Source organism: Rattus norvegicus, chromosome 14 (genome assembly GCF_036323735.1).
Source record: "Rattus norvegicus strain BN/NHsdMcwi chromosome 14, GRCr8, whole genome shotgun sequence".
NCBI lineage: Eukaryota > Metazoa > Chordata > Mammalia > Rodentia > Muridae > Rattus > Rattus norvegicus.
Genome location: NC_086032.1, coordinates 82,820,954 through 82,845,394, shown reverse-complemented (window position 1 = coordinate 82,845,394; position 24,441 = coordinate 82,820,954). Strand labels below are relative to the sequence as shown.

The 24,441-nt window shown below is 52.7% G+C and overlaps 1 protein-coding gene across 50 annotated transcripts in view; it reads left to right on the top strand.

Moving 5' to 3' along the window:
• Positions 1-24,441, top strand: part of Osbp2 (oxysterol binding protein 2) — a 161,694-nt gene that overhangs the window by 124,992 nt on the left and 12,261 nt on the right. For 26 of the 50 annotated variants that reach the window (XM_039092013.2, NM_001107232.2, XM_039092014.2 and 23 more), the window contains 3 exons: positions 13,281-13,537; positions 22,952-23,144; positions 23,755-23,872. In XM_039092013.2, coding sequence (XP_038947941.1) covers positions 13,281-13,537; positions 22,952-23,144; positions 23,755-23,872 — 568 coding nt within the window. Of the gene's footprint in view, positions 1-2,150; positions 2,174-13,280; positions 13,538-22,951; positions 23,174-23,239; positions 23,369-23,754; positions 23,873-24,141; positions 24,241-24,441 lie in introns of those variants that run through there. The other 24 variants (XR_005492966.2, XR_005492968.2, XR_005492965.2 and 21 more) reach the window with 12 other exon arrangements.

Sequence of the window (24,441 nt, the reverse complement as noted above, 5' to 3'; positions counted from 1 at the left end):
AATATTCCATCCCAGTTAAGAGGTATGAGCCTGAAGCAATGCCCCCACGCCCTCTGCTCTCGGTGCTGGGCCCTGGTTTCCTTTCACGGAACATAACTCCATAAGATGCTTTTTGAGCATCATAGAACCAGTTATCGTCAAATGTGAATTTTAAAAGTGGAAACAATACAGTTATTTTCAATATTTCTTGTGTAGTGTCTTTTCCTGCCTTCTTCATTCCTACTGTCTGGGCCTGCATTTCCATTTGCTGTCTTCTTCTTTCCGTCTGAAGATCCACTGCCCCAGCCTCTCTCGCTCGGGCTTAGAATATATTTTTACTTTCGTTATCCAAGGGCATTTTAATAGGCTGTGTATTTCTAGGTTTGTTTTTGTTTTGTTTGTTTGTTTGTTTGTTTGTTTGTTTCTTTTTTTCGGAGCTGGGAACCGAACCCAGGGCCTTGCGCTTGCTAGGCAAACGCTCTACCACTGAGCTAAATCCCCAACCCCTCTAGGTTTGTTTTAGCAGGAGAAGGGTGTTGTTCCCGTGTTGCCTGGTAGGTGTACCCTGCCTTCCGAACACATTCTCTGGATCCCTGTAGCCCAATCTCAGAAAGAAAGCAGCCCCCAAGGTGACCATGGGCCTCACACGGTCCCAGTACTTTCAGTAGTCCATTCTCTGCTACTATGCCAAACTACCTGAGGCTAGGTACGTTTGAAAACAAGGAAGTTTAGCCCACAGTTTTGGTGCCTTAAAGTCCAAGGTGGAGCAGTGCCCATTTGTTTCTGGTGAGAGCCTCTTGGTCAGTGGCATCACACGAGCGTGAGTGGAAGGTCACATGGCGAGGCAGGGAGCAAGAGGGATTCAGGGTCAGGCTTGGTCTTTTTATAACAACTCATGCTTGAACACTAGCCAGGGTCTCGAGAGAACCCTGTCAATCCCTTCCGTGGTCAGTGCTCCAGTGACCTGATCCCACTTTTCAAAGGTTCTATCATGACTTGACACTGCCACTTGAGCCTTTGCAGGACTGATTTAAACCATATTGAAACCATAGCTGCAGTCTTTAAAAAATAAAGTGTGTGTGTGACAATCGCAGGGATTGGGTTTCTCTTTCCACCAAGGGGGGTCCGGGGAGCAAACTCAGGTCTTCAGCCCTGGTGGTATGCACCTTGTTCTGGTGAGCCATCTCACAGGTCCTGGTAGCAGCATTTGCTACATTAATGGGGGCTCAGGACACAAGAGTGTGGTAGCCCTAAGAGTACTTAATGGGTGGCGTGAAAGGGGTTCTGCATAGCCTGTGAGTGAGTGGTGGTGTTGCTGCCCAGAACTCTGAGTGAAAGGCCTGAACTAAGAACATGGACCTTATACAGGACAGAACCCAGAGACCCGAAGGCCCTCCAGTTCTAAATAGCCCTTACTGTTCTCAGCACAGCCCTCTAAAGGCTGTCCAGACCACCTACTGATTTCATTAGGTCCTGGCTGGTCGGTCTAGCACTTAAAGGTCCTAGCACTAAGGTGGCCTATTTAAAGGGACCTTATCAAGGTCACCATTGAGCTTATCCAAGGTAGGTCTTGGGTGGAAATTTGGCCCTCTGCAGACTGCTGTAACACAAAACTGCCTTGACTATGGGGTTTCGGATTTTTCTAGATCATGTTTTGATGTGCTCATAGAACATATGGGAGGTGCGTCACTGGCCTGTTTGAGTTTCTTCAACCTACGTAAGAGGTTCCTGAGCAGGTGATGGGGGGATGTCAGCCAGGCTTTGGGGATTTGTCATTGCTTAGGATTTGGGGAGTATCTAATAGGCTGTGAGGAGCAGCTGCTGAGAAATGGGGGGTCTCCAGAAGTGGAGTTGACAGCCCACTGACATGGGCCTCTCCTCTCAGGCTCTGCACTCAGACACCTCCCCTTTCTCCCTCCCTATCTTTCCTTCTCTAATACCTTTTCCCTCTCAGGCCTTGCATCGGCCCAATCCCCCAACCAGCTCAGCCTGGAGGCCACCTGTCTCCAAGAGTGAGAACAGACCCAGGACCATGCTGCAGCTAGAAGTGTGGGAGATGTCCAAGGTTTGCAGTGTGGGACTACACGGCCAAGGCCTGGTCTCTGCAGGGCAGATCATGGAGGAGTCATGGAACTGAAGAGGTTCCCTTGCTTTTTGATTCTGTTCTTAGTTCGAGAAGCATGGACAGCAAAATGTAAGGCCCGAACCCCAGACCCGAACCCCAGCCATCCTGAGTAGGCCTGCTGCCTTGGTGGCACCAATGAAACACATTCCCAGTCCATGTCTCTGGGGTCACCCCTTCATCTATCAGGTGCCTGCCTATGCAGTCCTGCGTGGATGCCCAGCTCTGGCACTTGGGGACCCTGCCCTTTCTGGACCCTGAGGCTCCCGGAGACACAGCCCTTTTCTTTGTCTCCACTTGCCCTCCATTACGTGGAGGCACTGCCCTCGGAAGATTCTACTGTGACTACACCAGTATCAGATGCTTTCCAAGGATAAGCCATCAGGGCAGTGTCTGGGCCAGGAAAATGTAAGCCCGAGAGTTTCCGGTGACTGGCTCGGTGCTTCTGTGTGGCTTGCTGGATCCGCGCTTTGGGTGTGAGTTGCACTTGCTCTGACCCTGAGATGGGCATTAGCAGCACGTCACGTGAAAGGCTCACCAATGCATTTATCATCCATTCAAGGTTCTTGTGGGGTGTGAGTGGTGGTACACACGTCTAATCCCAGCACTCAGGAGACAGACAACTCTCTGAGTTGAAGGCCACCCTGGTCTACCTAGCAAGTTCTAGGCCAGCCAGGGCCTCATGGAGAAACCTTGTCCCAAAACAAACAATCAAAGGTCAAGGCTGATCCCCCCCCAACTCTCAGCCTAGTGACCTGCTCCAAGGTCTGCCCAAGGAGAGATCAGTAGCTTCCAAGGCCTATGCTTGGGTCTGCCCAGAGGTGGCGCCTCTATCTTATGCTAGTAAAGACAAGAAGATGCCCCCTGCCCTGGATCTCCAACCTCACGAAAACAACCAGTGCTATGGGGAAGGCACAGCCCGCAAATGAACGGGATGCAGACCAACAGCCCACAGGGAACCAAGCTGTAGAGATAGAGCAAAGCTCACGATGATAAGAACATAAGCCAACGAAGAATCTATGTAGTGTGGTCTAGGACCAGCTTCCATCATGCAAATTAGGGGAAAGCTGGGTCTACTGAGATGTCAGGATAATGGGGGTGGCAGGGAGATCTGCCTTGGTTGCTACCTCTGCAGAGCTGGGAGGTGGCACCCAGAGCATGGGGGACAGGTGTCTGAGGTCAAAGCTGGCAGGGCCTCAGGCAGCATCTGATTCTGTCTCTGGTCTGGGCTGTAGCATGAAGTTCCTACACACCCCCAAGTCACCAGACTCCCCTGGAACGTGGTGCCTGGCCTGAGGCAGGAGCTTCTGACTGGATCAAACAGAGGTGCTCAGCGGAGGCTGGTGTGGGAGAGGAGAGTCAGACCTGGTGGAGTCTTGCTGGGGAGGTAGCTACCTGCTGGGTGCAGGCAGGGGTGGGGGAGAATTTGATTCCTCAGCTCTGCTGCGCCCATCCCCAGAGGTTGGGGTCAGAAGCAGAGCAACCCTTCTGCTGGGTCCACACCGTGAAGCTTCCCGTGTACATCTGGCACCAGTCCATTCCTCCCACACCTGCCCCAGCTCCCAGTCTTTCCAACATCCTCATTACCTGGCGGGAGGATTCACCAGGACCGGAGGGTGAGGGGCATAGAAACCCTGGAAAGGACCAGCTGTCCCCAGGGCTGGGCCCAGGATGCGCACCTGCAGTCCTTCAGGATGGCTCCATGAATCCGCACTGGGCCCTCAGCTGACTGGAGGGGGATGTGGGTACCAGGTTTGAGTGTGACATCACCGCAGGTGTGGCATGAGTGGGGCAAGTGACTGTTTTAGGCTCTGCCTTCACGCCTCCATACCTTACCTCCGGGAGGAGAGGCAGCTGCCCAGGAGTTGCCCTCACACCGAGGCCAGTGGGGTGCAGCCTGCTGCTCCAGGTGACAGGCCTTCTGCTGAGGAATGGCACCCGCCCCTGTGGGCCACCTGACTCGTGCTCATGTGCCCTTTGGAACTTGCAGTGGCTCTGATTCTGTGCACGCTGGCTCCCTCCAGTCAGTGCCTGGATGAAGGGAAACAAACTTTGTTCTTTGTTGTTTCTTTCTTGTATTGGGGGTTGATTTTCAGGGCCTCAGATTTATTGAGCAAGCACTCTATACCATAGGGGCCCAGACTTTGGGTTTTTTTTTTGGTTTGTTTGTTTTGAGACAGGGTCTCACTGAGTTGGCCAGGCAGGCTTTGAACTTTCAATCCTCCTGCCTCAGCCTCTTGAGTAGCTAGGATTACAGGCTTGTGCTTCCAGGCCATCTAGAGAGCAAGTTTCTTTGTCATCCAAGGTGTTCCCTGTGCAGGGCCCCTTGAGCATTTTCTAGCTAGAAGACGAGAGGTTCCCTGGCAGCTCTGGTATTAGTGGTCCCAGGCGAACAAAGGAGCTGCACTCCACCTTATCCTGGAGAACATGTCTCACCTTCCTCAGTACACTTTCCTGGGTCTTAAGTGGGAGAAGGGATGGGACGGGCCCTGGCAAGGCCAGGAAGGAGAGCACACTGGAGCCCTGACTGGTGTTTCCATCTGCCAAGGTTGCACAATTCATTCATTACCCGCCATTATCTGATTTTCCATCAGATTAGATCCTGTCATGTTTTCCAGTGTCTGGGTGGCCAGTCTTCTCAGAGTCTCAGACTCTTGCCCCCTCTAGGGGCAAGGCATCATCTGGCTTGCCACAAGGTAGCCTAGCAGAACTAGAGCCCCACAGGATGCCCTTGGGAGGTTCACTCAGGAGGGCCAGGCCTTGGCTTTGAGGGTCCGCCCAGTTCCTTGGAGCCCTTGGTGGCTTTCTGTCACATATTCCCCCTCTCTAGGCTTCTCACTGTTTTCTTCCCTGTCACTGCTCTGGGGACACTGGCCAGTCTCACCCCTGTGCTGGGCTCCCCACTGGTCCGCCTGTGACTTGAACCCAAGGACCTCTTGGAGAGATGATGACAACCAGAACCCCACTGAAAAGCAAGCAGTGGTGATGGGAAGGGTTGGAGAGGGGACAGGACATCTTTACATGTCACCTCCCTCAGACTAAACCAGCCTTGCAGCTTTTGCTCATTCTTGGTTAAAAAGCTACCCCACCCCCACCCACCCCATACATACAGGGATTCCCCACCAATATCCATTTTCCAAAGATGAAAGAAAGCTCTGCTTCTAAAAATAGTTCACCTGGCACCACAGTTGCCGTAGCAACCTGTCCTCCTTAGGAGCATCCTTGGAAAAGAGGGCTGTCACCCCGGTGGTGCGTGCAGAGGGGCCTCCACAGCCAGTCTTCTACCTCCTACTACTAGAGAGACTTGGGGAGCCCTCATGGGGAGCTGGGGCATAGGGAACAGGAATTGTCTGCAGTCTTACCTCTGATGCGGAGTAAACCAGACAGCACTGTATAAACACGGCCTGTGTTGGTGGGGGAGTGGAGAGTCCATGGAGTGGAGCCTGGGGCCCCGGGCCACACTACATGCCAGCTCTGTGCTGCCGTGCACTGGGCACTTCCACTTACTCCTTCCCCAGAGGATGTTTACATCCCCATGGCAGCTCAGCTGTGCAGCACCAGTGCTAAAACTCCCTGTCACTGTCTGGAGTGCTGTGACCCTGAGTGAGGAGAGCATGCAAGTTGGTAAAGAGACCATCACATCTGAGTTTACTGCAGCCCCGGCACAGAACCAGCAGGTCAAAATATGGTGTTATCGGGAGCCTTATTTTGCCGTTCAAAACAAAATTGTCATCTACAAGGAGCATGGATGGACCTGCAGGTCATTGTGTTAAGAGAAATAAGCCAGGTTCCGTCAAATCCTGGTTTTGTTCGTTCTCGTTCTCTCTCTCTCTCTCTCTCTCTCTCTCTCTCTCTCTCTCTCTCTCGGACTCTAAGCTACATTTGTGTGTGTGTGTGTGTGCGTGTGTGTGTGTGTGTGTGTGTGTGTGTGTGTCTTGAATTAGTGGGGTTGCTCGGAAAGACTCAGCAAGAGAGAGTAATGGGGTGGAATGGTCAAAGCATGTGTCGTGCATTATTTTATACTATGAATATATACTTCCTAAAATACCCTTAGCGTCGGGATTGACACACTTAACACAGGCCCTGTGAAAGCTGACACAGGGCCACCAGGCTCCTCCCTACACCAGACCATCATTTTCATATAGAGTTACTAGCCAGAGTGGCATCTGTGTCTACCTCTTCAGAGAGACCAGAGGGTTCATGAGGTCCCTGGACCCAGAAAGGAGTCTCAGTGATCAGCTAACCCACCCAGAGATCCACCCTGGGTCAGAGAGTCCAACCCCCGTGGGCAGCCACAGAGGAAGGACGTGGTAGGTTTTAGCAATCCCAGGCAGTTGTCTACTGGTGGCTCTAAGATGTCATGTCCTCACCCCCAAGACCCGTGATTCTGATGCTTTGCATAGCAGGGGGACGGTGGACGGGGCAGGTGTGGTTAGGTTACAGATCTTGAGATGGAGATCATGCTGGTGGGACCCAGCACAACCTCCAAGGTTCTTAAAGAGGGAGAAATGGGAGTCAGAACTACTCAACAGCCAGCCTTGAAGGCAAATCCACTCCCCTCACCTAAGTATCAGGGAGGGGATCACGGCTCTACCTCCACCCTGATTATAGGAAGTTTCGAACGTGCAATAAACCTTCCGTTTTAAGTCACTGCTTTAGTTCCTTGGTGCTGCGTTCCTGACCACCTACCACACACCGGTGGATTAAGGCAACTGGGATTTATTTTCTACATCCCAGAGGCCACACGTTTAAAGTCAAGGTGCTAGTGGGGCCAGACCCCTCTGAAGCCTCAAGGGAAGAATCTGTTCTACACCTTCCTCTTCGTGTGGCCTGTGTTGCTGGTGATGCTTGGTGTCCATTGGCTTGCACGTCCATCATTTCAGCTTCAGCTTCTGCCCTACACTCATGTCTTTCTTCTTTCTCCTCTTCCTTTGTGTCTATATGTGTGTCTCTGTGTGTATATGTGTGTATGTGTCTGTGTATTTGTTTATGTGTATGTGTCTATGTGTATATCTGTATGTATGTGTATGTGTATGTATGTGTCTGTGTGTGTCCTTGTGTGCATATGTCTCTGTGTATGTGTGTCTGTGTGTGTGTGATGTGTCTATGTGTGTGTGTGTGTGTGTATATGTCTCTCTCTCTCTCTGTATGTATGTGTATATGTCTCTGTGTGTGATGTGTCTGTGTGTCCTTGTGTGCGTATGTCTCTGTGTATGTATGTCTGTGTCTATGTGTGTGTCTCTGTGTGTATATGTCTCTCTCTCTCTCTGTATGTATGTGTGTATATGTCTCTGTGTGTGATGTGTCTATGTCTCTCTCTCTCTCTCTCTCTCTCTCTCTGTGTGTGTGTGTGTGTGTGCGCGCGCGCGCGCGTGCGCGCGCTACCACCCCAAGGACTTTATTTTTCCCTTTATGAGTTTCAAGTTCTCATCTCAGTCCATCTCCTTTCCAGTGTAGTACCTGGATCCCTTTGAACACTGAGGAGGATGTGAGCTCCTACCTTGGTCTGCCTAGTTGCCCTCTGTGCTGAGGCCAGCTTCCTGCTAAGTAAGGCAAAGGCTTAGGTTGGTGAGGACTGCAGACACCTGCAGTATAGATACTCTCCCTCTATCCACTTCTTGATCAGGTTGGCACCTGGGATGGGGCCACTCATCTCATGGGGGCCACTGAGGTAAGAGGAGACACTCACAGAAGTCCTCCTAGAGGGGCTTTGATGTGCAGGGTCCCTGACTGGAAGTCACTACTTGATCTCATGAAGACTTGGTGTGCCTCTCCCAGACCAGTTTTGTGATGATCTTATTAGCATGGCTGGAATGCTGGCATGGGCCCTAGCTCCCCAACCTGCTCATAGTAGGACTGGTCCACTCCAAACCTGTTTCCCCACTTACTCTCCTTGGTTCCATCCCGAATGTCACATAAACCAGGAACCATCGTTCTACCCTCTTCTTGGCCATGTTTGTAATCCCAGAACTCAGCAAGCAGAGTTAGGAAGATCAAGTGTTCAAAGCCATCATTAGCTCTTCAGTTCTCAGAAGTACCAGCCATGCAGAGAGCCAGGCAGAGCCCCAAATATGGCAGAGCGGGTGCCTGGGCTCAGTGAAGGAGGGTAGGCGTAGGTGGCTAGAGGCATCATGGCTTTGCAGTGTGCTCCCAGAAGACAGAAGAGAAAGAGAGGCATGCCTTGACCCATCAGACGGTTTAGGCACAGGCTGGGCATGGAGAAGCCAACACCCACCCCCTCTCCAGGCAGAGAGTGGGTGTTGTGTACACTTTGTATTCCTCTGACTGGCCCCTCCCTCCCTGCTGCGGCCTGGAAAAGATAGTTTCCTAGGTCACCCCTGCATTTCTCCAGTTTGCGCTCTCAGGAGGCCGCTGCTGGGAGGACAGGTGAAGCACAGCGTCCCTGCTTGGCACCCTGCCAGTGCAGACCTGAGGGCCCCCCACAGGGCCCCTGCCATCAGCAGCTGGGCACAGCATGCGATCAGAGGCCAGCGCTCACCACCTGGGGGCTCCGATAAGTGACCCTTCCCCACTAGCTTCCCAGGGAACCTACTAAATAGAAGGATGACCCACCCAGGGTCTCAGGCTCTGAGGCCCCCCCACAAAACATCTTAGCTACCTGGGCAAAATAAGGGTTTAATGTAGGCTGGTAAGTGCCACTTGGACACCTGGCATGAGTCACACCCTCTCTCCGGGCCTCTGTGTACCCATCTCAAAGCAAGCGTGAGCCTGGATGGAGCAGGCCTTGAGGAGCCAGACCTTGACTGGACTGGTTCCTGCTCTCACAGGAAGCCAGGGGTGAGGCTGCCCTCTATGCTTTGCCTGGCTGCCCCATTAGAGTGTGACCAGGAAACTCAGGATGCACAGGAATGCCCTGCTTCCAGGTGCTGTCCGTCTCCACTGGACCGTGACTGTGAGGGGGATGGGAGGAAGATAGTGAAGGGGGCTCTGGGACCCCAGCCACGCCAGGCAGCCCAGGACCCTTGGCTGTACAGGAGAGGAGAGTCCCCAGCAGTACCCTCTCCGTCACCTCTGTAACAGGGCCACGCTTCTTTCTATGGTCCTCTTCCCTATTAGGAAGCTGTCCCTTATCCAAGGACCAGAGCCCATCCATCTCTCTGCAGGCACTATAAGTTGCTCAGGACAGAGACCAAGATGGTTTTTACATCACAGATAATGGAGGTAGCCCAGAAAAGTAGGTGACTCCAGAGCCAGGAACCAGGGCCGCCTCCTCCCCAGGGAGTTAAGTGACCCAAGCCTCCTCACCTCCGAGGTGAGGTTCATAGAGGTGACTAAGAAAGGTGGCTGCTCCCCAGCTCAAAACCATTGCGGGTGTCTGGGGAGGGTTCTGCGCAATCTCTCAGATGACATGGTGGGAGCCGAGCCCAGACCAGACACCCAGCACAATGCCACCTTCCTGCTCAACACTCCTGGCCTGACTCAGAGGTGACAGTTGCCAACCACCTACTGGTTTATTGTAAAACTTGTGACTGGGGGTCAGGCGCTCTCCTGTACAGTCCTGGGCAGCAAAGCTTTTAACTTGCTGGGAGGTGCTCAAGCAGACCTGTGTTTCCACTGTTTCTCAAAAGGACTGCTCATTGGTGCACAACCCTGCCCACCTCCCTCTGAACCTCTGAGGACCCAGTACCTGGGAGAACCGCTGTGTGACCCCAGACCCCCAAAGGAACATGCCCCTGACTGGCCTCAGGTCTCAGTTTCTGCTGCTCTTCCTATATTAATATAGTTGAAATTTTCCGTTGAACTTACTGTCTTCAGAAGGCTTAGCGAGAGCTGTATTGATGAGTCTTTGAGGTTTTTCTTTAGTGATTGGATATTTAATGTTCTTTGCAGGTCCTCCTTGACCCTGAGTTTTATTCTGAGTAGAACGTGGGAACGGCGTATGTGGATCATAAAAACTTTAGGACCCTCAAAGCATGTATAAGCTTGAGAGCCGCAGCCCTGTGACCGCATCGTGGTCTAAATGCTTGGTCCTGACCTTGGGATAAACTCATCCTGGTAGAGGCTCACATCAGAGGTGCAATGGGGACAGAAGCCATGCAGCCATTGTCCTAGCTATGAGCATGTGGCTGGCTATGGGGTGCTCAGCAAACGTCCACACACTCAGCCACTGCTCGGCTGTTTGCATCACTTGGTGGAAACCTGCCAGGGATGTCACTCAGAAACCAGAAGCTGACCTAATGCCATTGTATTTCCGGGTTTAAGGACTACTACCGTATTAGATAATTTTTTTTTTCCGGAGCTGGGGACCGAACCCAGGGCCTTGCGCTTGCTAGGCAAGTGCTCTACCACTGAGCTAAATCCCCAACCCCTGATAATTTTTACTTGTAGATGTAATACAGCTCACCTTCCCGTACCCACTGACTCTACATCTAAAAATCGAAACGACCACTGTACAAAGTACAAATGAAAAAGATTACGTTCATCCTGAATGTATTCAAACTGTATTATGAGGAGAAAATTACGATAATTGAGAGATGAAATACACAGAAAGATGTGTGCAAGTCTGTGCAAATAATATGTCCTTGTAATTTCTTCTCTTTTTTTTTCAAATTCATCTGTGTGCAGGTCCATGTGCATTCATGTGGAGACCAGAGGGCAACCTCAGGCTCCTCAGGTGCTGTCCACACATTTTCCCACCCTTCCTCCTCCTCCTCCTCCTCCTCCTCTTCCTCCTCCTCCTCTTCCTCTTTCCTTCTCTCCCTCCCCCCCTCTCTCACAAGGGTCTCTGGCTGCCCTTCTTGAATTTGAATTCACCATGTAAGCTACATCAAATGGCCAGCAAGCCCCAACTGGACGGGCCCCCATCTGGTTGTTTGCCAAGGAAGGAGGCACGTCCTTCAGTGCCAGGAGCTCCTCAGCACCGAGACTGCCATAGACAGATCCAAATATTCTAGAATTCTCTTGCCTGACGGCCCCAAGGAGCCCTTTAAACAATAGAGGCTTCATTAGGTCCTTTCCGTGGGTGTGCATTTGCTGGTCTCCAAACATGCCCCATTATGCTTCCACATCCCACCTCCTGCTAGTCTCTTTCTCCTCCTCCTCGTCTCAAACTCCTTTTTAAATCCATATTTTCTCCTGAGATGAAATATGACTTACCTGAGCCCAGCTTGTCTTACTTATGACAACTTCCAGCTCCATCCATTTTCCTTCAAACAATGTAACTCATTGTGTATCTCCTCTCAAATGGAATCTAGGCTGGTTCTATATACTGGCTGTTGTGAATGGGGCCACGATTGGCTCTTAGATTCTACCCAGTATATACCTGGAGTGGGCCTGTCAATTTCAGGACCCTTTCTTTCTTTCTTTCTTTCTTTCTTTCTTTCTTTCTTTCCTTCTTTCCTTCCTTCCTTCCTTCCTTCTTTCTTTCTTTCCTATTTATTATATACACAGTGTTCTATATATATATATATATATATATATATATATATATATATATATATATATCTGCATGTCAGAAGAGGGCATCAGATCTCATTACAGATGGTTGTGAGACACCATGTGGTTGCTGGGAATTGAACTCAGCATCTCTGAAGAGCAGTCAGTGCTCTTAACTGCTGAGCCATCTCTCCAGCCCTCAGGACCTTTTCTGCCCCCAGACCCCCATTACTGGGTTATGGTGTACAGTAGCTGAGGCTGACCTGAGTGACTGGGTGCACAGCTGACAGTGGTTCAGAGGAAAGGCCAGGCCAACAACCAATCAGAGCTGGAGTCAAGTCCCTGCTCCACCCATTGGGCACCACGCACTGAGACTGCCCACAGCTTGGCATCTTGGGAACCACACTCTTTCTCTTGCAGAAAGCGAGGAAGGTCTGCTGTCCATCTATCTATCTTTCCAGGGATGCCCAGAGCACCCCTCAGTGACTCCTGTGGCCTCCTGGAACTGGATCATTCTGGGCCACAGTTGCTCTGGCCAGTGGGGGATGGGACTGGATATTAGCCCGAGGCCTCTGTAGCTGGCAGGGACACAGTGTGCAGTAGATGCTTCTCCCAGCTCCCCCTCGCTCAGGTCCTGCGCAGCCAGCCAGTCCAGCATTGCTGTGAGCTCAGGACACACTCAGAACAGTGACCAAGTTATGTCCACCCACACATACCTACTGTGGGGAGAAATCTGTTCTCTCAAAATACGCATTCTTTTTTCCTCCCTTTTAATTTTATATCTTGGTTGCATATTTCCTTCATCTAAGAAAAGTTGTTGCTGATTATTTCTAAAACAAGGCACTGCCGAAAACTTTAGCAGACGGGCACTGGGAAGTTCACGGGCTTGTGTCAGCCCCTTGGCTATCCCATGCCAGTACCAAAGCAGCAGCAGGGTGACCAGCTGCCCATAGAGGCCCCTGAGGACATGGGTCAGGCTAGCAAGATGGGAAGAAACAAGGACTCCTGTGCACCTGTGTGAGCTGTGAGTGGGAACAGGCCCTTGCACAGAAGTCCCAGCGGACTAGCACCAAGGAGAGGGTGCCCTGATGTCACCTCACACCATCTTTTTGTCAGGGGCTGTGTTCTGCAAGGGGGATGGGTGGGTAGAGATTATCGGGAAGATGGTCCAGGCTGTGGGTCTGGTGACAAGAATGTGGCCTTGACTGTGGCACGGGGGAATCCTCATGCAGTCTGTGGAGAGGGAGTGGTGTTGAATTGGGCTTCAGACGGTAAGGGCAGTGACACCTTGGTTTATGTGTATGTATTCCAGGCATCAGTGACACAGTGGGTGGGAAGAGAGGCCCCAAGCAGGGGTACTCAAGTGTTTTCAGGGAGCAAGGGACAGTTGGCATGGCTAGGGACAGGCATGGAGTTAGCCAGAAGTATTGATTATCCTGGGAGGCCTGCTGTTCCTTCTCAGTTACCTGTGCTCCACCAGTGTGGCTCACTGTGACCTCAGGCTGTGACCTAGTGGAGCTAGGACCTGTGTGCAGGTAGGCACCTGGAGTCTGGTCCCTCCACAGCCCTGTCATTCCAGCGAGCTCCCCTTTGTCTTATGCCCCCGTTGACTCAGCTAGACATAGATAGGCTCACCAGGCTAAGGTGCAGCAGCCTTGGCCAGGAGCAATGTGGGCGACAGTCTGGGACACTGGTCACTCTGATGTGGAGTTCTGCCATCTGCAGCCCACACATTAGAGGCTCTGACTTGGTTGGTTACAGCCATTTGTGTTTCTCTCTTCAGATGACTCTGGGGACGACGACGAAGAGCCTGCTGCCCCTGCTGACAACAGTGATCTCCACCACACTCTTAAGACCCTCTCACTGAAGCTAGACGACCTCGGCACGTGCAATGACCTCATTGCCAAGCATGGCGCTGCCCTCCAGCGCTCCCTGAATGAGCTGGACAGTCTTAAGATCCCATCAGAGAGTGGGGAGAAGCTGAAGGTTGTGAACGAGCGGGCCACCCTCTTCCGCATCACATCAAATGCTATGATCAACGTAAGTGCTCCCACCAGCAGCATCTGCCACACAGCTTCGGGATGGGGACGGGGCACCCTATCAGCAACAGGTCTCCGGCGGGTGGGTGCCTGACAGACCAGCACTCTGCTCCCTGTGGCTCCAGGTTGCTCTCCAAAACCAATACCTTTCCTCACAAACCAACATTCTGTTTATATCATCTCTTCCACACGACCATTTCTGACTTTGTTCTTTCCCTTGTTTATCATGAGCTGAGGACAACCTAGAGCCTCATCCATGCTAGGCCAGTGCTCCTCCATTAAGCTGTAATCCTCTACTCAAGCACAAACATTTATTGTGTGTGTATGTGTGTGTGTGCGCTCGCGCGCACGCGTGCACATGTACATGCATGTGTATGCGTGTTTGTGCACAAACGTGTTCTGCAAACAGCCAGGACCTCCTCCTGGCTTACTCTGAGGCCAGGGGGGCCTCACTCCTCTCAGAACCTCTCTGAGTCCTTGGCATGTTGTATGTCACTGGGAATGGAACCAGGGCCATGCACACACGCTAAGCATGTGCTCTACCACTACACCACATCCCCAGTCCCCAAACTTCCGGTACATCCTTCACTACGTCTGTCACCCTTATGCTGCCACACAGCCTCTGATAACCACGGCTGAAGTCCTACCCAGATCCCCCTGAAAGGCTGGGGATTCAGAGACGGGAGTTACCCTTAGCCGTACAAACCACTCTTTCCTAGTCCCTTAAATGTGGAGGTCTGGCTGCATCTTCACTCCCACCTATCCTGACTGTGACCCGGCTGGAGCTTCCAGCAGCCCACATCTGTCTGGAACTCTCCTTGCAGTGGAGAATCTCAAATAAAGGAGATTCTCCCCACCCTACCCCATCGCCAGCCCCGTAAGCGTCCAAGTGCTGATATGCCTGTGTTTTAATAGAACAAAAAGATGCAAGCCCTGCCAGGAACCCCCCCTACACATACACACACACAGGCACATACGTGTGCACATGCATATACACACATGCATACACACACACACACACACACACACACCCCTGAGGTCAAAAGGCAAACATTTGCTTCTTACCCAGGTCAAGCCTGCCACTTCCCCCACAAGGAAAGTCTTTTACATTCCTGAAAGGGGGCCATATCACAGGCTTTTTGATTTCAGTGGGACAAGTGAGGGAGGTCCCTTCAACAGTTCCTAAGAGCCTGGGCTCTGTGGCTAGTGCTGCAGGCTCTTGTGTCCCAAAGGCTGGACAGCGTCCCTACCTCCCTCTCAGTATTTCCTCCTCCATTTGAGGATACCAAATGTCACTCAGTGCCTTTGCTGGTGCTATGACACTGTAGTTACCTGGTTTCACAGTTAGGGAGGCCCTCCCCAAGCGGCATATAATCAAGACCTTGCTTAAGGAGCCCTCCCCAGGCCTGTGATGTCAGCAGGAAACAGGCAGGTCCTTCCTGCTTCTTAAGACAATTTTACAAAGGATGGGCTGTCACACATGGATTACTGGCGAACCTTCAAGTTGGGGTTGGGTGGGGAGAATCTGTCCTGTCTCGGGGACCAGAGGAAAAAGTCTTCTGGAAGTCAGTTCAGGTCCAGCCAACCATCCCTCATAAGAAAATGACTCCTGGGTGCCAGTCATGGACACCTTCATTCTCTGGGAACAGAAAGCAGGGGTAGTGGTTGCAGAACGGGCTCTGGCAAGAGAAAGAAAGGCCTGGGTCATAGTGCTGAGGTGAGCCCAAGTCTTTCTGAAGCTACAACCTGCTGCCTCATGGTAGGAAATCAGCCCATACCTCCCATAGGCTGGAAATGGGAAGACGGGAAAACCTCCCCCGTGCTTCCTTTTCTGCACCCCCTCCTCAGCATCAGACAGCATCCGTGGGCCCACAGCAGTTTAGACATTGTTGATTACAGCACTTGGACCATAGTCCCTGAAAGTGACCTTGCAGTCCCTTGGTCCTGTAACCTCTGTGTCTGACACAGGGCCCAGCACCTAGGACTTCAACAAACGGGGGAGGGGGGAGGACCAAGTGGGAATTGTGGTAGAAAGTGGGAGCAAATGAATGAGTTGCTTGGTGTCTGGCAGAATTCCCCAGTGGATCATTTTTCAGCTGATAAAAGCCAATCCAGCAAATCCTGCTTGAATGATCGCTTGGGTAGCTGTGAATTAGCCTGCCACTTAGGGGGAGATAATAGCACAGCGCTAGTGGATTAGCTGGGGGTTGGGGAAGAGCCTTGAACCCCTGTGCACCATGGAGAGGTGATTTGCCAAGCTCAGCACAGGGACATGTCCGTGTTGCCCCCATGCTCCAAGCCTGGGAACCAGGGTTCATTGCACAGTGTAGCAAGAGTCTCCCCTTGGTTTAAGGTAAAGGGCTGGATCTGAGCATGCTCCAAACTCACACTTTGGCGCTGGGTCCTATAAAGCTGAAGAAGCTGCCGGGCTCCTTGGTTTCCCCTAATGCTAAGTTTGAAGAATAAGCCAATGGGGGCGGGGAGGGAGCTGTCACTCTGCTGGCTTGGTGAGAGCAGCAGTCCTCCCTTTTCTGCCCAAGACTTTGTCCCTCACAACAGCCACATGAAGGTCTCACCATAGCTTTACTGTCCTCATAATCATCCCTATTATTTGGGTGCCCAGAGTGGCCATTTTTGCCTCTGCCAGGAGAATGAGGACTCTTACAGCCTGACACCTACCGTCACCCCAGTTCCACAGAGATGTCCCAGAGACTTTCCCTAGAACAGAGCAGACAAAAAGTGAACAGGGCTGGCCAGAGAGGCAGCCCCGTGGAAACTGGAGATCATCCAAATGCACAGCAGGCCGAGAGAACGGGAGGCAGCACTTGCTCTGGACCCTGGGTCCCTGAGTTTACCAAGGAAGCAAGCATCTCACAAGATGAACCCAGACCCCTCCAGAAGAGCTGATAGGAGGGACGAGGGAACCTGGAAATCTCGACACACAATGTTGGGAGAGCCCACTGGGTAGGGGCACCTTATTGGGTTGACAAGAGAGGACGAGCCAGTTGGAGAAGGCTGCAATGGCAGACAGATATAAGGGGGGGACGACAGGAGGTGTTAATGGGAGACAGACACAAAGATGGGGTGTTAGGGCAGGCAATTATGTACAGGGAGATGTGCGGGTATATTCTGCACCTCTGAATACTTCATAGAAATAAAAGAAAAAAAGCAGGTCTCTATTTGGGTCAATCAAGGGAAAAGGGAGAGAGACAGAAAGAGCTACTTGCCCCTGGGAATGGCTGGGACGTCATTGGGTTTCATGGGGTCCATGGGGTCCTCGGGCCAGTCCAGCAGGCGATGGGCCATGAGATGCAGCGTGGCCCTGGTCCTTCTGGAACCAGGACAGGCCCCTGCTAGCTGACCAGTGTTCTGTTCCTGACAGCTTGCTCATTTAGGGTCTGGGGAGGTGGATTAAAAATAGATTCCAGAATTGTCTGAAATCAGCTGGCAAACCGGCAGCCAGATGGTGCGCGTTCCTGCCTGCAAGGGGTGAACTATTTTGAATATGGAAAGGCTATTTTGGAGTTTTAACTGAAGCACAGAGCTGCCTCCCCAACACTGAGCATGAGTCACAGCCAGGAGAGCCCACCTGTGGTAGGGAAGGTCGAGAGCCTTGGTGTTACACAGTGATGGCCAGATTGTAGCCTGGCCTCACTACCCTAGGAACCTGAAGGGGACCAGGAAAGAGATGACAACAGAGTGGCTTCCCCACAGGGGCACTCAAGTGGGAGCACTCAGGGAGACGATGTATCGCTACCATTTCCTTCAGGTTTACCTTGAGCTCTCAGGCCACTGAAAGGAAGGCTATCCCCAGTCATTCACGGCCACACAAGGATCAGGGTAGGAGCCAGGCAGCCTCAACCCCAGAGTCTTGGGGAGAATTTTACCAGGAGCTGAGAACCCAAGTACCTTTGGAGAACAGACACTGGATGCACAGCAGGGCCTAGCAAATCCTACCCTAGCCACAAACAGAAACAGCCTTTCCTCCCAATGCCTCCGTCACTCCCTTGCCCAGGGTTGTTGGATCTTGTTGTATGGACTGGTGGCTGAAGGCAGAGCCAGCCGCACAGACTAACCTCCCTCTGGACGGACAGTTGGCCATCTCCCACATGCTATTTGAGCCCAGTGGTTAGCCACCCCACTGCCAGGAGTCCTCTAGTATCTCCCTCAGACCGTGGAGGAGGGAGATTGAGCTTTACATTAGACACTGACATCCAGGCCCAGCGGGATTCTCACTACACAGACCCTCCATGAGCCCGAGAGGCTGCCCCAGGCCACACATAGGCATGAAGAAGGCCAGACAGGCTGAAACCCATGGCTGCTGCCCCTGGCTATGGGAGGAACTGTGAGGTCACTGGCAGGATTAGGATTAGGAAGAGCAAAAGCGATTAGAGCTCGTCCTTCTTCTGGGTACAGCGAACAGCGGTTTCCAGGTCAGAAACTGTGTATCCCATGGACACCTGCTAAGAAGGGAGGTGAGTCCCCAGAGGGTAGGGCAGGCCCAAGGGGGAGGCCTGCCATCTTGAATGCCATCTACTTTGGGGCATTTCAATAGGCTCCACGTCTACCCCACAGGAAGCCTGCTGCCCTAGCCTGCATCTCTGCCTCTCAGGAGTACCCATGTTCCCCATGACCCTTTCACAACCCTAGGGAATTGGAGAAAGGAGCAGTGCCTGGGAATCGAACCCTGATCCCCATCCTGAGGGACACTTGACCCTGCAGAGTCATTCCCAGGTTGTACAGGTGTCCCAGAGTCAGGCCCCTCAGCCCAGAGTCAGTCAGGTCCTTCGGCCCAGAGTCAGGTCCTTCATCCCACAAGGATGCTGAGCTCTAGAGGCAGAGGGACTAAACAGGAAGGGAAGGAAGGCGGTGCCTGTGTGGGACCCAGACACTGGCTCCCAGATGGAGCCCATCTACCTTGGCTCCGAGGTTTCAGGAAAGCAGCCCATGAGTATGAATGGGGGACTTCGGGTCATCTCCTGCTGATGGGTAGGAAAGAACTTTCTGGCCTGAGATGTAGCAGTGGCAGAGCCTCACGGGAGATGTGACCATGCCCAGCCTTAGCAGGGTCAGCCAAGCTTTTCCTACCCTACCCCCACCTTGCTCCCCCACCCATGCCCCTGGCTGGGCCCCAGGCTTAATCCAGCTTAGTGAACACATCCCCGTGTGCACTGCCCAGCTCAGCACTCCAGGGCAGCAGAGCCAGGCCGGCTCCTGTCTCTTCACGGCGTGGCCAGCATGAGGCCTGGAGAAGGCCAGTGGCAGCTGAGAAGACCCTGGGAGCTGGGGGTGGAAAGCAGGTAGGTGTGTTGGGGCTGGAAGGGAATACAGGGCATGTGAAGTTCACAAGCAGGCAGGGCAGCCCATCTGTGCAAGGAGCCCCAGCGTGCAGTGACTGCCTGGGTCCCCGCCATCGAACCTAATCTAGAGAGGGACAGAGTCAGCAGCTGTGACACTCTGGGACAGGCATAGACCCACTCTACCCACATTTGGTTCAAATGAGGCATAGCTGTCTGTGGGTTCTCCGACTTCCTGTCTCTCTGTCCGTCTACACCCATGGGCCCTGTGGTGACTTCAGGGTAGATGGAGGTCACATATAACCAGGGTATCTCCAAGCAGTCTGCTGTCCTGTTGAACCCAGGACTGGGATTGCCGCTTAAAGGTCACTCCCAATATTCTTATGAGCAGTCTCCAGACTCTGTTTCCACCCGTGGAAGACCAGTGGATCCCACACGGTCTGTGGGGCCAAGGGTCTTGGGGACATCAATAAAGTTCCAGCTTCACAGCATAAGCTAGCAGCACTGGCTCTGGCCCTGGAAGACACACGGATGACACGCACAGGGACTCAGACCCCATTCCTGCACACACCTCCCGACGGCCGTGGACGGACCCATGTTTCCCCCTTGCTTGTTCATGCCAGAGAAATGGCAACCGCAGTGCTTATGAGCATGACCCGTACATCTCTGAGCTGAGTTAGTCCCGCCGAGTCGGGATCTTGTGGGGACATGCACGTAGCAGCTCCCGGTGAGCAGAAATGCTGGCTGTGTGGTGAGGCCCGTGAGGACTGGGGAGGAGTGCAGCCCAGGGGACGAGAGGGGGAAGATGCTTTTTGCTTTTGTTTCTTGGGAGAAACACGGTCTCTGATGCCAGTTTATGGGATTTGTTACCGTGACCTTAGGCTGTCATTTGATGTTTGTCACGTGTCTCCTTTATGGGTCTTGTTTTCAAGCTCATGAGTTACGAGAAAGAGATGCTCATTGACATGACTCAGGAGCCCTGGAGAGGTGGGAGAAAGTGATGGGGACACTGTGGAGTGGGGATGAGCCAGGGCTTCTGCCCAGCTGCCGGGATCCCCCACACTAGGAAGAACCTGGGACACGATGGGGGAGGGGCATCCTTTAGCTCCCAGCTACAACAGGACTCAACACATTCACCCTGTACGGGCCTCCCAGTGGGGAGGTGGCTCCCGCAGAGGGGACAGATTCCAAACCCCAACCTGCTTGTTGACCTGGGCAGTACCTTCTCCAGGGGTCTCAGTGGAGAGTGGAAGAATGAAGGCCTCAGCCCATCAGTCCCTCACTGGAAATGAGAGTGCTTTCCCCTCCAAACACTGCATGCTCCGTTGAGGTCCCCTCACCATTGGCACCTTCTGTGATGCCAGCCCAACTATGTCTGGCTTTCTTTCTGTGGCCAGCAACCATTGCAGGGACAACAGCACCTGGGGTCGAACTTAAGGCTGTGGGAATGACTGATGGGGTTATGGGACCTGTGAGAGCAGCAGCCAAGGTAGACATTGGACTGACTCTGGCTTAAGGACCCGGACCTGGCCCTGTCACCTCTTTGCTGCAATGGCTTCAGAGCCTCAGTCCTGTCACCTTGGTATTAATAGGGTGAATATCTCTGCCTACTCACCTCACAGGGCTCCTAAGAGAGTCTGGAATGTTCCTGGGTTGCCCAGAAGAACGTTCTACCCCCTTCCACACACACACACACATTTTGCTGCTTCTTGTTCCTGGGACAGAATGAGCTAAGAGGTACCTTCTGGTGTAGCCCTGACCCAGCTGCTGTATTGTCTGTTAGGGTTCACATGAGCACAGGCTCTTGTTGTTCAGCCTCTCAGAGGACATGGGCTGAGTGGCCTTGCCAAATTCCATTCCTTCAGTTTCCTGGCATTTCCCACTCTCCTCTCCTGGTCTCCTTGGGTAGCTCACTCTATGTCTCCAGGTCAGCCTCTACCTCTTAGGTGGGACGTCCCTGCTCCCAGCACATATCACAGGTCTTAGTAGGGAGATGATTGGGGGAGGGGCATCTGGATCTGTGCCTGTTAAAGGACTGGCCAGGCACCCAGCTCTCAAGCAGTACACTGGGTCCCTAACAGGAAGCCAGGAAGGCCACCAAAGCTCAGGTTGTCCCTGTGGAAGATTTGAGACAGCTGAAAACAGGAATGGCTCCTGGTGCAAAGCTATGGGGACTCTGTCCATGTTAGGGGGGCTCGTCACTGGTCCATCCCTGCTGCCCAGAGGAGCTGCTGGGACACCTCTGATCCTCACCCATTTCTACCAGGTTGAGAGCCCCAACTGAGTATTCTCTGGGCTGGCATGCATTCTACAACAGTCACTGCCATTCAGGAACCCCATAGGAAAAGGGTTAATACAAAAAAAAAAAAAAAAAAAAAAAAAACAAACTCAGCGGCATGCAACTGCACAGAGGCCAGCAGCTGAGCGGACCTGGCCTTAGCAGAGTTGGGTGATTTCCCCAGGCTGAGTGGGAGGAAGGAGGAGCCCAGGGATTGAGGGCATGAGCGACTGGTGCCTGGGCAGATGCAGCTGGCGTCCTACAAGATCATATCTAGGAGGTGTACCCTCAGTGCTCTGTGTCACCACTGTCCCTCTGGCAGCCTTTGAAAGGCCACTGCAGTGCTCCACATCCCATGAATAGTGTGCTGCACGCATGACACCCAGGGGGTCTGGTGGGTTGGTGAAACAAGGTAAGGGACACAGTGCTGGGGAGGGGGCAGCTGAAAGCACTCGAGCATCTGCGGGCCCAGGGGCCATGCCTCTTCTGCTGGGCAAGTCCAGTGCTCCCTACCCAACCCTGCCCCCTCCAGGGATAACTGAGGCCAGAGCTTTCCTCTCTCTATAATGACAGGGATGTGATGACCCAACCCTGCTGCATAAGAATGCAGTGGAGCCACCTATGGATGCAAAAAGAGTCTGATGTCATAATAGGTCGCGTACTTGGAAAAACTTAAAAGCAATAGGATGGTTAATTTGCCGACTTGACACAACCTAGAATCAGCTAAGGAGAGAGTCTCAGTGTCTGTGTTGGGTTGGCCTGCAAGCATGTCTGAGGGGGACTGTCTTAAGTTAATGGATATGGGAAGATCCCAGGCCACAGTGGGCAGTACCATTCTCTAGGCAAGGATTGCTGAGCTGTGTTAGAGTAAAGAAATGGAGCTGAGCCAGGCAAGCATGTAGCCATGCACACATTTATTTCCTTCTGCCCTTGACTGTGGCTATCTGACTAGCTTCTTATAGACCGTGACTTCTCTGCTCTGCTCAATCACATCCTAGAGCTGTAAGTCAAATAAAGCCCCCTTTCCCTAGGTTGCTTCTTGTTGGGCATTTTTATCACAGCACGAGATATGAAGCCTGAACAAGAAGTGTTATGGCAGAGCATGGGGGTTCACACCTGCCATCCCACATAGGCTGGAGGCAGAGACAAGATGATTGTGAGTTCTAAATCATCCTGGGTTATGTAGCAAGTTCCTGGCCACTCAGCTACATAGTAACACACTTCCACCAAAAGAAACCAAACCGAACCAAACCAAAACAAACCAAACAAAACAAAGGCAGAGAGGTATGTAACAGGTACTATAAAATGGCTTGGTGGGAAGTGCCAGTCTTAGGGTTCCTTCCCTTTGATCTATGTGTTATCACTAGAGATGGGACCTACAGCCTCTGTCACTAAGCTGTAGTCCCATCCCTCTTTCTACTTGTTATTCTGACATAGTGTCTCACTAAGTCACCACCTGGCCCTGAGCTCACTCTACAGCCCAGGCTGGCCTTGAACTTACAACCCTGTTTCAGCCTCCCATGTGGATGGAGTTACGGGCCTGCCCCACCATGCCCAGCTGTCCTAGTTCTTCTCAAACAAGACTTGTTAGCCTCTGAGCTGGGAAGTATGTGGCTTACCACCCTTCTTGACTAGTCTGTCTGTGAGACTAAGCCTACCTTGTGGCTCTGGGGACCTAGCACCCAGTAAGGATCTTCTAGCAGACAGCCGAGGTCCTAGCTATGATGTGCGATGGGGAAAGCCAGTTCTGTAGGTTGGGCATGCGCCAAAAAAGGAGCCTGGCTGGGGCGAGCTGGCCAGGCCACAGTCTAAGGCTTACTTTGCCCCTGGTCTTTCCCAGGCCTGTAAGGACTTCCTGGAACTAGCGGAGATTCACAGCCGGAAATGGCAGCGGGCTCTGAATTATGAGCAGGAGCAACGAGTCCACCTGGAGGAAACCATTGAGCAGTTGGCCAAGCAGCACAACAGTCTTGAACGGGCCTTCTGCAACACCCCTGGCGGGCCAGCCAGCTCCAGCAAGAGCTTCAGCGAGGGTGTGTGTGATAGCAGGGCTGATGGGCTGGTGGGTACACTCCAGCACCGCCCTCACCCCCTTCTTCCCCTCTGGCTCTACTTCCTTTCCTCTCAGGTCCTAAAACCATGCGGGCTTGTGCCGAGGAGTACAGACTCCCTCTGTGGTGCGGCACGTCCCTTGCCTGTCACTAACTGCCAACATCCCCACCCACCATGTCGAAGTTCTAAGTCCCAATGAAGTTCAGTGAGCCCAGCTGTTCTCTCTGGGGCAGGGTTGGTCGGGTGTCGGGTGGCTGCCTACCTAACATAAGGCTAGGGCGCCCTGGGTAGGAAATCTGGGCCACCGGCAGTCTGACCAAACATGGACAGATCAGGAGGCTTCTGGAAAGAAGTATTTGAGCAATGACAAGTTGAAAAGATGTCCTGTCCTTGCAAAGCAAAGTCAGGGCAGCCGTAGCACAGGGCGACCAGGGTGGCCATAGCGCAGGGTGACCAGGATGACCAGGGCAGCCATAGCACAGGGTGACCAGGCTCAGGTGTCTTAAGTGGGCAGGTGGGGCTGGCGGGATAGAGGAGACTCCATCATGTGCACTCTGTGAGGTTGCAAACGGAGTCTCTCTGTGTGTCCAGGAAGCTTCTTGACTTCCAAAGGGGAGAACAGTGAAGAAGATGAAGATACTGAGTACTTTGATGCCATGGAAGACTCCACATCTTTCATCACCGTAATCACCGAGGCCAAGGAAGACAGGTAGGACGCTCTGAGCAGAGATGGCTGCCGCAGCCTGGGAGGGTTTCTGGTTCTTAGGCACACTTGGGTTATTCTTTCCATCTCAGGCAAGATAGCATTGCTTATCTGTTTTTGTTAGCCATAAATAAGAATGCCCGAATGGTTTGCACCTAGAGGTTAGCCAGGGCGCCAGCTGGATCGCTTCCAGTCTGGAGGGAGACAGAAGAGGGGGGAAAGACCCAGCAAACGCAGCTGCTCAGAACCACACAGGTTCCTTTTGCTCCGTCCAGCGTGATCATTTGGTAACAGACGAGACGCCCACTCCCGTTTCCTGTCGTGAAGCCTGTTTCATACACGCTTGCCCACTTGGGCTGTTTCTAGGATCACAGGTAAACATACAGTAGTGGCCAGAGAGGATGTCAGACTCTCGGATCCATAGGAAAGGCTCGAGATGCGGCTTATCTGACAACCAGGTGCAGGAGCAGAGTGGGAAGCAGACAGGGTGGGCAGGAGCTGTGCTCAGGGGACTCAGGCTGGTGACAAGTGCCAGCCATCTTCTTCTGGGGAAAGAGCTGTCTAACCAGTAGTGT